The sequence below is a fragment of the Miscanthus floridulus genome, chromosome 1 (genome assembly GCF_019320115.1).
Source record: "Miscanthus floridulus cultivar M001 chromosome 1, ASM1932011v1, whole genome shotgun sequence".
Taxonomy (NCBI): domain Eukaryota; kingdom Viridiplantae; phylum Streptophyta; class Magnoliopsida; order Poales; family Poaceae; genus Miscanthus; species Miscanthus floridulus.
Genome location: NC_089580.1, coordinates 53,213,902 through 53,225,522, shown reverse-complemented (window position 1 = coordinate 53,225,522; position 11,621 = coordinate 53,213,902). Strand labels below are relative to the sequence as shown.

At 49.3% G+C, this 11,621-nt stretch overlaps 2 protein-coding genes across 2 annotated transcripts; both read right to left on the bottom strand.

Moving 5' to 3' along the window:
• Positions 1 to 381: 381 nt before the first annotated feature.
• On the bottom strand, positions 382 to 3,314 carry LOC136520503 (uncharacterized). The gene is made up of 7 exons (XM_066514074.1): positions 2,616 to 3,314; positions 2,369 to 2,509; positions 2,147 to 2,260; positions 1,561 to 1,734; positions 822 to 937; positions 665 to 728; positions 382 to 571 (listed from the first exon to the last, which is right to left on the bottom strand). The coding sequence occupies exons 1-7, from the start codon at positions 3,078 to 3,080 to the stop codon at positions 557 to 559; spliced, it is 1,089 nt and encodes a 362-aa protein (XP_066370171.1). The 5' UTR covers positions 3,081 to 3,314; the 3' UTR covers positions 382 to 556.
• Positions 3,315 to 8,568: 5,254 nt separating this feature from the next.
• On the bottom strand, positions 8,569 to 9,735 carry LOC136456866 (uncharacterized). Its single transcript, XM_066456852.1, has one exon. The coding sequence runs from the start codon at positions 9,733 to 9,735 to the stop codon at positions 8,569 to 8,571; it is 1,167 nt and encodes a 388-aa protein (XP_066312949.1).
• Between the last annotated feature and the right edge of the window lie 1,886 nt (positions 9,736 to 11,621).

Below are 11,621 nucleotides of genomic sequence, written 5' to 3'. Positions count from 1 at the left end.
CAATATCTAGATAGATAATAAAATTTAAGTATCTAGAGAAGTCAAAAGAACCTATAAATTAAAACCTATAATTAGAACGGAGGGAGTAGTTTGCTACACCGACCAACTCTGATTCCATCAGCTATTGTAGTTGTAGAGTAAGACATTGTTTAGTTCTAAAAAGTTTTCCCAAAAAATACTACAATAGCTATCACATCAAATCTTACGATACGTGTATGAAACATTAAATGTAGACGAAAAAAAACTAATTGCACAGTTTGGTTGGAAATCGCGAAACGAACGTTTTAAGCCTAATTAGTCCATGATTGAATACTAAATGCCAAATAAAAACGAAAATGCTACAGTAGCCAAAATCCCAAACTTCACCAACTAAACCAGGCCTAAGCTAATTTCTTCCTGATATTCTATGGCACATGCTGCACAATTCATGTTTCATGAATATATATGTACAAAAAAATGGGTTACACCCGCAGAGTTGCTGCAGCTAATTGTACAATTTACATAAACCCCTGGAGTGATGGATGGGCAAAGCAGCTTTGCAAGGTCTATGGGGTTGCTATCTGGAGTTGTCCTGAAAGGAAGTCAGGAAGTTATCAATGTTTACACGATAATACAAGAATGGCAATGTTGAAATGGTTCGGACTTAATGCTTGATATATTTTACCTTCGAAGCAGCTGGTGTGGAGGTACTATCAGAATTCCTTGCCTCTGACTTTTCGTTTGAGTAACTGGCAAGAAGCCAACAGATTACACGTTAAGGTTCGAACGATAAGTTTAGCCACAATAATTAAGGGATATTAGAAAAAGATGATGATACTCACGTCGACAGTATTGTGACCCAGACAAGCTCCACACAGTCGACCCATAGAAGTCTTTGCTCAACAGGAACCACACCATATGTAATTAAGTGCGCAAAAGGCCACAATTTCCATCCAGCCTGCAACAATCCAAACAATGTTTCAACTTTGTCGGAACAGGAAATATGACAGATAAAATAGCTAGTAGTGGTATTACAAATATTTGCAACATCATCAAGAGACAAGTATGTTATTGTTATGCCCTGCTGTGTATTAAGTTGAAAACCTCCATAATAATGAAGTGAGGGAGGGTAGTACAAGCACAGGCATAGAACGATGAAGAGTTACTAAATGTAGTGCTAAAACATTGGAAAAGCAATAAGGATGGTTCAGTACACATGGTTCTGCTATTGTTCACCATGATCTATTTAAGTTCAGTTATAGCTATGAGTTATTATGCTACATGTTATGTCTGTAAAAGTCATCATTCTTTGCCTAGAGCCAGGAGCAAATATAGGAGTATACACATACCACTATCAATGGAGCAGACTTTCAAAGGTCCGACAATTAATTCCATGGATATGGATAGTCTCAAATGAATAATTCATGTAATTAAGACTCAAGTTGCCAATATGTATAACAGTATGCCCGTGGGTTGTTCATAATGACAGTGAAAATAAGAAGCAGAACTCTTATGTTTAATGCTTGCCCAATTCCTACCCTGCGAACTGATTAAACTTATTCAGGGAAGATGAATCCTTACAGTAAGCATAGGCCAGAACGTGGATTTGAGCTCGCTGTAGATAGTGGTAGGTGATTCCAACCGAAGGAAACCCAAGACCACAAAGTAGATACTGTTCCAGATTGCAGACCAGATGGTCTGATCGAATGCAACCTTTGCAGGGACAACCCACCAATCCTTGAATGGGAACAGTGCCTGTAAACATAACAAAATTATGTACTCCATCAGGTCTGCCTTAGACAGCATGTTAACTCTCCAAATTTGTTAAAAAATTAAAATGATATTCATATAGATGTGCCGATTAGTTGGCCTCTATCTGGGACCCTCCTTTTATTAAGTTGTATGCATCAACTTAAGAGTTCTATCTGATGCTGCTATGTGCCGGTTAGTTTACCCCTAAAGCTAAAAGTCAGACTGATGGGAAAAGTTGGACAAATCACTTATACTTCAACACCTTAAATTAAAACCCGTTTTATTTGTTTTGTCAATTCATCAACTTAAGAATTTTATTAACTTTTTCGCGTGGTTGAAATACGCTCCACACGGACAAATTTTACTAGAATGTACAAGCACAAGATAGCTATGCAGGTCATGTAACGATGGTTACCTCACAGATATGGTAGTAGTAATGTGAAAGTGACCCATGAAGCGTGAACCCAACAAGACCAGACCGGAACATCCGAGCACGGTCGAAATCGAATATCGGCTTGCCTTCGTAGCACTGCAAGCATAAGCAGCAGCGAAAACAACGGCCGGGTCAGTAATCGCACTAATGCTTGTCTTAATGAGTAGTGGTAGAGCGGCTGCGGAAATTGAAGCGTGAAGGCACCTGTGCAATCCAGTCACCAAGGGAGTAGACGACGCCACTGATCATCATCTTGGCTAGAACCGGGTTGGCTTTGAGGGCCTCCTCGTATGCGGACCAGTTGTGCTCCGGCATGTAGCGCAGGATCTCGAAGATCGTCCACCCCTGTACCAGCAAACCAAATCAATACGACCCCCGGTACATGGCTCCGAACCAATCAGGAATTCATTAATTAATTCTGAAAGGGGATGAAGAAACAGAGGGGACTCACATGCCAGTAGTCCTGGTCGACGGTGAGCAGCTTGGTGAGCGCGTAGGTGCTGGCCCCGAGCACGATGGCCGTGTTGATGCCCCGGTCCAGTATCTTGTTGCCGTCGCCACCGCCGGAGGCCCCGGACCCGGAGCCCGACCCGCCGCCGGTGAAGCCCCCGCCGACGTCGCCCTGGAAGGCGAGCCCTCCGATGTCGAGCTGGCTTCCCCCCAGCGGCGGCTCGTCCCGCTGCTCCTCCAACCTCCCGGGCACCGCCGCCTCCCCCTCGGCCCCCGGGCCAGGCAGCACGTCCGCCTCGTCCCCCGCCGCGGCGACCCGCACCCGCAGGGCGGCGCGCCGGAGCCGCCTGGCCGGCCTCGAAGGGAGCCCAAGGAGAGATGGTGCGGCGGAGGAGGGGAGGGGGAGCAGCCGCCGCCTGGAGGCGGGGGACGGGGAGGCCACTGTCGCCACGGACGCCGCCGCCATCGCCCGCGCGCGCTCCTCGGCTCGCTACCCGATCACAGGCGCGCTGACGCGCGTTCCGCCTCTCTTCCCTCACGGCCGCGCGCGCGCGCCGCTTTTAATCCGCGGCGGCTGCCTGTGGAGTGTGGATCTGGAGCGGGAGGGGCCTACTGTTGCTGGCCCTGTGGACGTGAGCCGCGCTTGCTCGCTCGCCTGAGACTGAGGGATCGGTTGCCGTCTTTGGCTCTTGCGGAGGAGAGGAGGGTGAGATATGGTGGGAGGGGAGGGTGGAATTTTGGGGAGAGATGTGAGCCACTTGTCTCAGCCGGCTGTGGGCCAGCACGGAAGATTCCAGTGAGCGAGAGTGGGCCAGCACGGAATTTTGCTGTAGTCGTATAAAATCATTTCAATTACTTTTCTGAGCTGACATTTTATTTAGGCATGTATATTCTTCCCGTATTGTGGCTATAAACATTTTTAGAAGATTGACAAAATTATCACCTAGAGACGGTAATTTCTTTAACATCAATATGCATACTCACACCTTCGAACACTTAACACCAATGTTAAATTAGTCCAAGGTATATTTTTTCTGCTCCCGAGAGTAGTTATTTCTATCTTCAGCAAACCACATTGTGTGACTGTGTGTATGACTTCAGCAATGTTATTTAAAAGATGTCTATATGAGTATATGTATGACTGTATGCATAATTGTTTATTGTCTATGTCAAATTGTGTAAATATGTTGATGCCTTGAATTGCACTTAAAATTTATATAAAAATTATAATTTTATATGTATATTTCCTACAATAGTGCAAATAGTTTAAACCATCTAGACGCTAACACAGAGGGTGGTTGGCCATTTAGGGTTTAATGTTTAGCGTCTACGATAGCACTGCTTTAATCAGGATTAAAGTATGTATTATTGCGTGTTAAACAAATTATCGTTCCAGACCTCGTTTGGTACGGCTTCACTTCACCAATGAAGCCGTTGTTTTTTGTTTCAGCTCCATAAACAACTCCATCGATAGAGTTGGAGCCGTTTTATTAAACCGTTTGGCAAAACAGCTCTACATGTAGAGTTTCTTAAAACATGCTCTCATGGAACCCTATGCAGAGCCTACCAGGGCGAGGCGAAGCTACTATTTTTTTACTCCACCCCCCACATATCCTTTCGGAGAGCATAACTTAAGGGGTTCTTTAGGTGCGAAGTCGTTTGATTTTATCCTATTTGACATAAAACAGCTACAAACGGCTTTTCAGGAGCCGATGGAGAAACCGTACCAAACGGACCTGGAGTTGCGTTTTTCCTTACCGGGTGACAACTAAACCCTTACTGGCCCATCATAACATAGCCCCCTCTACCCTACATGGCGCAGATAGAAAGTCCGGCCTGCTTGTTCTCCAAATGCATCTCCCACATGTTTTTCTCCCTCGGGAGTTCAGACTAGTGCGTTATCTATTTCTTTCATCATCCAACCCATCCTTCCGATAATGTTTTGGCCTGTCTCAGTGGTTATCTTTCTCGAAACCACGGGCACGTACCATCCAGCTAGAGTGCGAAGAGGCGGCGCAGCGAGTTCAGACGCGGAGGGCGCCATCTAATCTTGCGTGTCAAACAACAGCTTCTCCGCACAAGATACTCAGACAAACACAGCCCGCCGTGCACGCGATCGACCGGAACCCCCGGTCGGACTCTGGAAGCGCACCTCCTCCACACGGATGAAAGTCGGAGACTCGGCGGCGTCGGCGGCGGCACCCGTTCCGCTCCCATGAACCCACCCGCGACCGACTTGGCCGCCCGTGATCCACACGTCCTGTGCCGCCCGATTCGCGACTTGTGGACGAGAAATCACTGCGTACGCCGTACGTCTACGTGACTACGTCCTGCCGGCATCGGCAAAGGACTCGTCTGCTCGTTCTAGCACTGACCGGGCTGCTGCCTGGCTGCCAATGGTAAAATGCTCGCCTCTGGCGACTGCTACAAAATGGGTCGGGAAAAAAAAGAGAAGGCCAATGCCCGGGTTTTCTTTACGAGTATACGTGCGGCTGTTGCTTTCGTGGAGGTGTTGGCCGTGTTCTCTTCCTGCCGGGAGAAATAGTGGCGTCCAGCTCGCCACCTCGACGCCTCACTGCCATGGGGAAACCACTGGTTCCAGTGGGCGGATCCAAAGGGGGGGCTGGGGGGCTCCAGCCCCCCCTAATGTCTTGATTTCAAGGCTAATCACTGTAGCAAAAGCTTGATTTCACCATTAAATCTTCATGCAAATCAACATCTCCATTGTTTTAGCCCCCCCTTATCCCGCATCGTGCATCCGCCACTGACTGGTTCTGATTTGATCCAATATATCTAACCAGTCAAATCGAGGCAGTAGAACACAGCCACATCAAAATTCAACGGTAATGCTCGACCAGACACCGCGCGGCCACTTCCGCCTCGCTGCTACCGCGTTTCCCACTCGGCCTCGCTGCTGCCGCCTCCACAATTAAGACTGACCTTGATCTCCTCGCTGCGCGCAGCCGCGATGCCCACACCGACCGTCGAGCCAGCGCTCCCAACGGCCTTCTTCTGCGTCCCGTCCCCGCTCCTCTCTAAGCCACTCCCCGGTGTCACACTCTCCGCCTCCCCCGCGCCCTCCGCCCTCCCACCATGCCTATCCTTCCTCCCGCGCCCGCGTGGCGGGCCCCGAGCGCTCTCCATCTCCATCCTAGGCCCCACTTCCTCCGTGGCGTCGCGACTCCATCCTCCTTTTGCACGGCGACCTAACGCCAGATCAGCTATGTAACGCTCTAGTGCTCCGCCCGCCCACCCACCTGCCAGGGTTTGCTAAAAGCGTATGTTTTCAAGTGTTTCAGATGTTTCAGAGGTATGCTGCAAGTGTTTCATATGAATGTTGCAAAAGTAGATCAAGATGTTGCATATGTTGCAATAGCTATACATATATGTTGCGAGCGTCTGTTTCATGGAAGTGTTTCAGACGCATGTTTCATATGTCTTCTGACATATGTTGCAAATGTTTCATCTAGATGTTTCAAAAATAGATTGAGGTGTTGCACATGTTGCAATAACGTCAGTGGCTTGTGGACAGTGACCTGCCGCAGGGCTTCGGCTCCTACCTCGCGCGGCACGCCTTGCCCTCTCCTCTCCCTCCCTCCCTCCCCTCCCCTCCCTTCTCTTCCCTCTATCTTGCCGCAATAGTTCGAGCTTGTGCAGGGAAACAGAGGGGCGCGGACGGCCCCGCATGTGGGTGGGCGGGGTGAGTCATCCGGGCGCACACATGTTCTAGCTTAAATAGAAAATGTGATACCTTCATCCTAAAACAATGTTCTTACTTGATTAATTATTTGAACTCAAATAAAAATATTCCTATTTCATGAGAAAAATTACCGGCTTCATAAGGACACTGTTCCATATTAAAACACTTGCTCCAAATTTATGTAAAAAAATGTTCTGGGTTCACAAGAATAATATTCTAGCTTCACAGGAAAAAATCTTGTTTCAGGAGAAAAACGTTCTATATTAAATAAATAAAATTCTAGCTTTATGAGAGAAAACATCCTAGGTTAGTGGAAAAAATATTATAGCTTAAATATTCTTTTATGAAATGTGGAGCCATGTTTTTGCAAATTGCTTATTTGACCTTTTAAATGCCGAATGTATTTGAAATGAAACACAACAAATACTAGTTAGTAAGGACAAAAACGCAAATGTCTAGGTCTTTCTAGGTTGTCCTGCAGCTGGGCCTTTGCATGTTCGATGCCAAGCCAGTGCAAACTATAGGACGGAAGAGCCTGGCCTAACCTTTGGTATCGTGGCCGTTTATTAGATGGGCCTGGATGCAATGATCTGGGCTTGAAGCAAACCGGGCTTTTTAGGCCGGCGAAATGCTTAGGTCCAGATAAAAAGGCATTTCATTCTCTCTCTCAAAAAAGATAAAAGGCATTTCAAAATTGTGGCCCTCTGCAGTCTGCAGTATGCCAGTATATACACATGGGGTGCGTTCGGCTGGCTGACCGGCTGGTGCTGGGCTGACCAGTGTATTCACAGTGTTTTTAGACGGAACATTATTTTTTTCTCGTAATAATCGGTTAGAACAGTATTTTAATTTATTTTTCGGTCCGAACAGCATCGTAAGGTCCCGTGTGGTTCACCTTGCCGTACACGAAACATAGTCGACGTGATGCGACCCGGCAGCAGCAGCATTTGTTGCATATATATATACAGTACTACCGAAATGTACCCTTGTGGCCTTGGTCCTCCAGTCACCTTACATGTGCGGGGGCCAAGGCCATGTTCATACATTCTTCTGTATCTCACAAGTATCATCTGGGTCACGAGACGTCTGTACCAGCAGCGTCCGAAACCTCAAGTTGGAGGCTGTTACACACTGGTCAAAGATGCACGTCAGGTGTACACACTATGCAAATTATTGAATTACGTACCGTATGCAGCAACTCCTAATTAACAGAAAAAAAAAAAAGAAGAAGAATCACGTATGCAGCAACTTGCTAGCACCAAGAATTGCACCCATCTGCTAACCACCGATCGTGGACTCCAGCCTTGCGTATTAAGCCAAGTGGTAGGTTTCGATCAGTTGGACGACGCTGTATCATCATGCAAGCTGCAATGCAAGCAAGACGCTGTCAGATCTTTATAATCCTCGGCTGGGAGTGGGACGTGACATCGGCCTATTCGTTTGATCATAAATGATCATAAATTTCTAACTAAAATAGTATTTTTCTCGAACACCAAACCAATCTGCAGTAATAACATACGATCGTTCCCGCCCCCATCGAACATGCTGTTTGAAACTCTTAGGCAAACTGAGTACATGAACCACAAATCCACAAGGCTGGCGACAAGCCGACCCAGCAGACAATCGCGGTAGTGTCGTAAAATCCTCCCTCAGGCCTCATCCAATGAGAATGTGTAGTCGTGGTAGTGTGGTCATTCATGACTCGTCTCGTCTCGTCGTCAGCGACTCAGCGGTCCTCGCCTGCACTGCCCTAGGGGATCTATTTACTCTGGGACTGTTCGCTTGAGCATAAACGATAGTAAATTTTCAACTATTTTTTTCTCACGTCAAACCAACTCACAGTAATAATTATACGCTCGTTTCGACCACAGACGTTGCCTTGCACCAGCGGACAGGGATTGGTGCAGGGTGACGTTAGTGCAGAGCTAAACTTTACATTACTGTTACAGCGTTACTGCTCTGCTCGACGGCCGGTCGTCAGCGAACGTTCGTACAACGCATTGGCGGCACGGAGCTCCGCCGCCGCCGGAAATGGCCGGCCGTGCGCTGGCCCGATCTGTCCGTCTCTACTCTAGCCGTAGCTCTGAGAACGGGCCGGGGAAACCAAGAACAGAGGTGGTAACAAGTGAGCGGCAATGGCCAGTAGTGCCATCGATGATGGATGGCACGATAATGTCCAACAGGTTACTGAGCAAGTAACAAGAGAGCGATTAGCGAGAGTGGAACAAGACATGGATGATCACGAGCTCAAGTTCTAGAGGAAGATGAAGCACTCCATGGCCACCGAGGGATTCTGTCCCAGCGCGCCCTCCGCCAGCTTCTTCTGCTCGCCTCCTACTCCTACGCCCAACGCCGCCGCCCGCTCGTCGCCGACGCCAAGTCCGCAGTCCCTGACGACCCGCGGCGGCCTGGCTCGCTCGGGGGTGCCGTGCTCCTTCGCCGCCGCCTTGCGCATGGGGCTCGCGGGCCGGTGGATCGCGCCGCTGGGACTGGAAGAGGCGGGCGCGCGCCTACTGCCCGTCGGGGAGTCCGACCGCCGGCCGGACCGCTCGCCGGGGTCCCGGTCCCGTCTGGACAGCGCGCTGGCGCTGCCTCCCCCGTGGCCGGCGGCGACATTGCCGTTGCCGTTGATGGCGGCGGCGGCGGTGAGGGAGAGGAGGGACCGCTTCGACGACGACGACGGCAGCGCCATGTCGGCCTCCCTGGCGGAGTGCGTCCGCCGGACGGCGGCGCTCTCGGCGGCGCGCCGCGCCGCGGACGGCGAGAACCGGCCGCTGCGGCACCCGATGCCGGACACCACCGCGGGCTGCTCCCGCCGCGGCCGCGGCGCTAGCGGATGATGCTGCTGGCCCTGGCCGCCGCTCTGCTGCTGCCTCCTGTGCGCCGACGAGGGTGACGGCGACCGCGCCCGGCCGTGCCCGTTAACGCCGCCCGCGGCGCCTCCCTTGTGCTTGCGGGTCTCCCTCTCCCTCTCCCTGTCCTCCGGCGCCGCCGTCCTCACGGCCGTAGTCTTCGCTTTCTCCGGCGCGTCCACCGCCCTCTTATCCACCTCCCGCTCCCGGTCCCATCCGGCCTCGTGCAGCTTCGGCTTCTCCTTCTCCTTGGCAGCCGACGCCACCGACGCAGCGCTGTTGCTGGCGCTGCACGTCTCGGACGCCGCCGCCTCATCATCCGCCTCCGGCTGCTGTTGCCTCCTCTTGACCGGCTCCGGCGGCGGCGGCGGCCTGGGCAGCCGCGGCACCGGCGTCTCGGACAGCACCACCTCCTTGACCTCCTCCTCCTCGACCTCCAGCACCGGCGGCAGCTGAGCATGGGCGCTCTCCTTCTCCACGACCGGGAGCTGGGCAGCCACCTTGCCCTTGGCGCCAGCGCCCGCGCCGGCGCCGGCGCGGGCGGCCTTCTTGCTCACGCAGCTGCCCATGACGCGCCACCCAGGCACCCACCCAACCCCGCCGCCGGCCGCAGTGCGAACGGAAGCAGTGGAGAGGAAACGGAGAGTGGAATGCCGTAGCTAGGAGAGCAATGGTGGTGGCCTGGCCCTGCTGGCTGGGATGGGCGGATGGGTTGGGAGGTCCGGGTCAATGAGGTGGCGCTCAGCGCTCAGCGCTCAGCTGAGTACAACTGCAGCTGCATATGCATGCTCGTCGTGAGGCGGAGGGAATCGGATCGCGAATTGAAGAAGGCCTATTAATCTCGGGGTCAACCACCTCTCTCCTTTCGATGCACAGCTACTACGAACGACACAGTGATGCTCGGCTGCTCCTGCTCGGGCTCATTAAACTGGAGTCAATTCGCCGGCCACTGACTGATAGTATGTCGAGTTGGCGCCATCACTGCGCTAACTCCCAGCAGCCGCGGCCCGCTATCGCCACACTAGTGGCCTTGCTGCTGGGCCTCGCTTGGACGGCTGCTGCTGTGCTGTTCCCTCACCCTGCCACGAGGGGTTGGACCCGTGGCTCCCCGAGGGGACTCATCTACTAGGATTTGATGAAGGGCTATCTCCGTCGACAACGTCCAAAATACAAGACTTATTCGTTATTTGAGTAGCGTTATAAATAAAAGGTTCAATAACTATTTGACATCTTCTCCAACAATAAGACCTAAAAAAAGTCATTTCTGCAAATATATTTCTAGAAGAGAGGATGCCCATATTTAGGTTGTACCTCTCAGACAACCCAAAATAAGTCTCCTATATAGATACTCTGTTGGAGGCTGATTTTGGGTCTCTTGCTACCCATTTTGAGTTTGAGTGCCTATATAGGTTCCTTTCCTTATTGGAGACAGTCTAATGGTTAGAGATATAGGTCTGTTTGCATCCGTGAAAAGATACAATTAGTTTTATCTCTAGACAAAGTATCCAAGTTGGACCACATTTCTATACCTAATAATAAAGAGGTAAAATTTCAGATCATTTTTGTCCATCTATTTTTTTTTTTGTCCGTCTCCCTCGAACTACCGAATAATAGAGAGTTTCTTCCGTTCGGACTTATGGCCTGTTCGCTTGACTGATAAGGCATGGATGAAAGTACTGTTGGCTGATTTATTGTGAGAAAAAAATATTGTTCGTTAGTTGAAAAAATACAGCTTATAAGATAAGTGAATAGGACATTATATATATAACCCGTGCTCATTTGAATTGAAATAGCACTTATCTAGCACGACGGAATCCGACTCCGAAACTAATTGGGTAAGAGCTAAAAAAAAAATTGTGCAACGTAATTATGATCAAGTTCAATCCTTGGTTCCTTTATTTTCCCGCCGTGTCCCTTTTTTTTCATTTCCATCTCTTTTTTCTCACGCTCGTGGTATTGGATACGTTAAGGAAAGTGTCGCATGTTCTCTCCTGTGCTTTTTGTGTGATTGTTTCTATTTTTCTTTTCCTAATAAAGTATCACCGTTTATCTTTAGAATAAAAATAAATAATAATAATATATTACGGATTTTTGAAATCTTGACCTTTTACCTATATAATATTAAACAAATATACTCATCACTAAATTGTTGGTGTAGTTTTAATTAGAAATAAAAAATATTATTATTAGAATCTGAATTAGCCGATGGTTCAACTAATTAAACCGTAAAATCAAATCTTGAGAAGTTTGTCATCCAATATAATCAAAATAAATGTATTCCTAAATTATTCACATATACTAGTGCAATCATCGACAAGGGTTACCATGTACAAATCGAGAGTCTCGGTCATAATCATCAATGGACATACCAGTTCTTGATACGATGACAATTAACCTCATACAGACTTTAATCATATATTACCATTACATATTTTTATAGGTTCTCAAAGAAGTC

Excerpts from the sequence above, each read along its gene's own strand:
- LOC136520503 (XM_066514074.1), bottom strand. The coding sequence starts at position 3,080 with ATGGCGGCGGCGTCCGTGGCGACAGTGGCCTCCCCGTCCCCCGCCTCC. Across the intron at positions 1,735-2,146 it reads ACTACTACCATATCTGTGAG|GCACTGTTCCCATTCAAGGA; the intron begins GTAACCATCGTT and ends TTATGTTTACAG. Across the intron at positions 729-821 it reads TGGGTCACAATACTGTCGAC|TTACTCAAACGAAAAGTCAG; the intron begins GTGAGTATCATC and ends GCTTCTTGCCAG.
- LOC136456866 (XM_066456852.1), bottom strand. The coding sequence starts at position 9,735 with ATGGGCAGCTGCGTGAGCAAGAAGGCCGCCCGCGCCGGCGCCGGCGCG.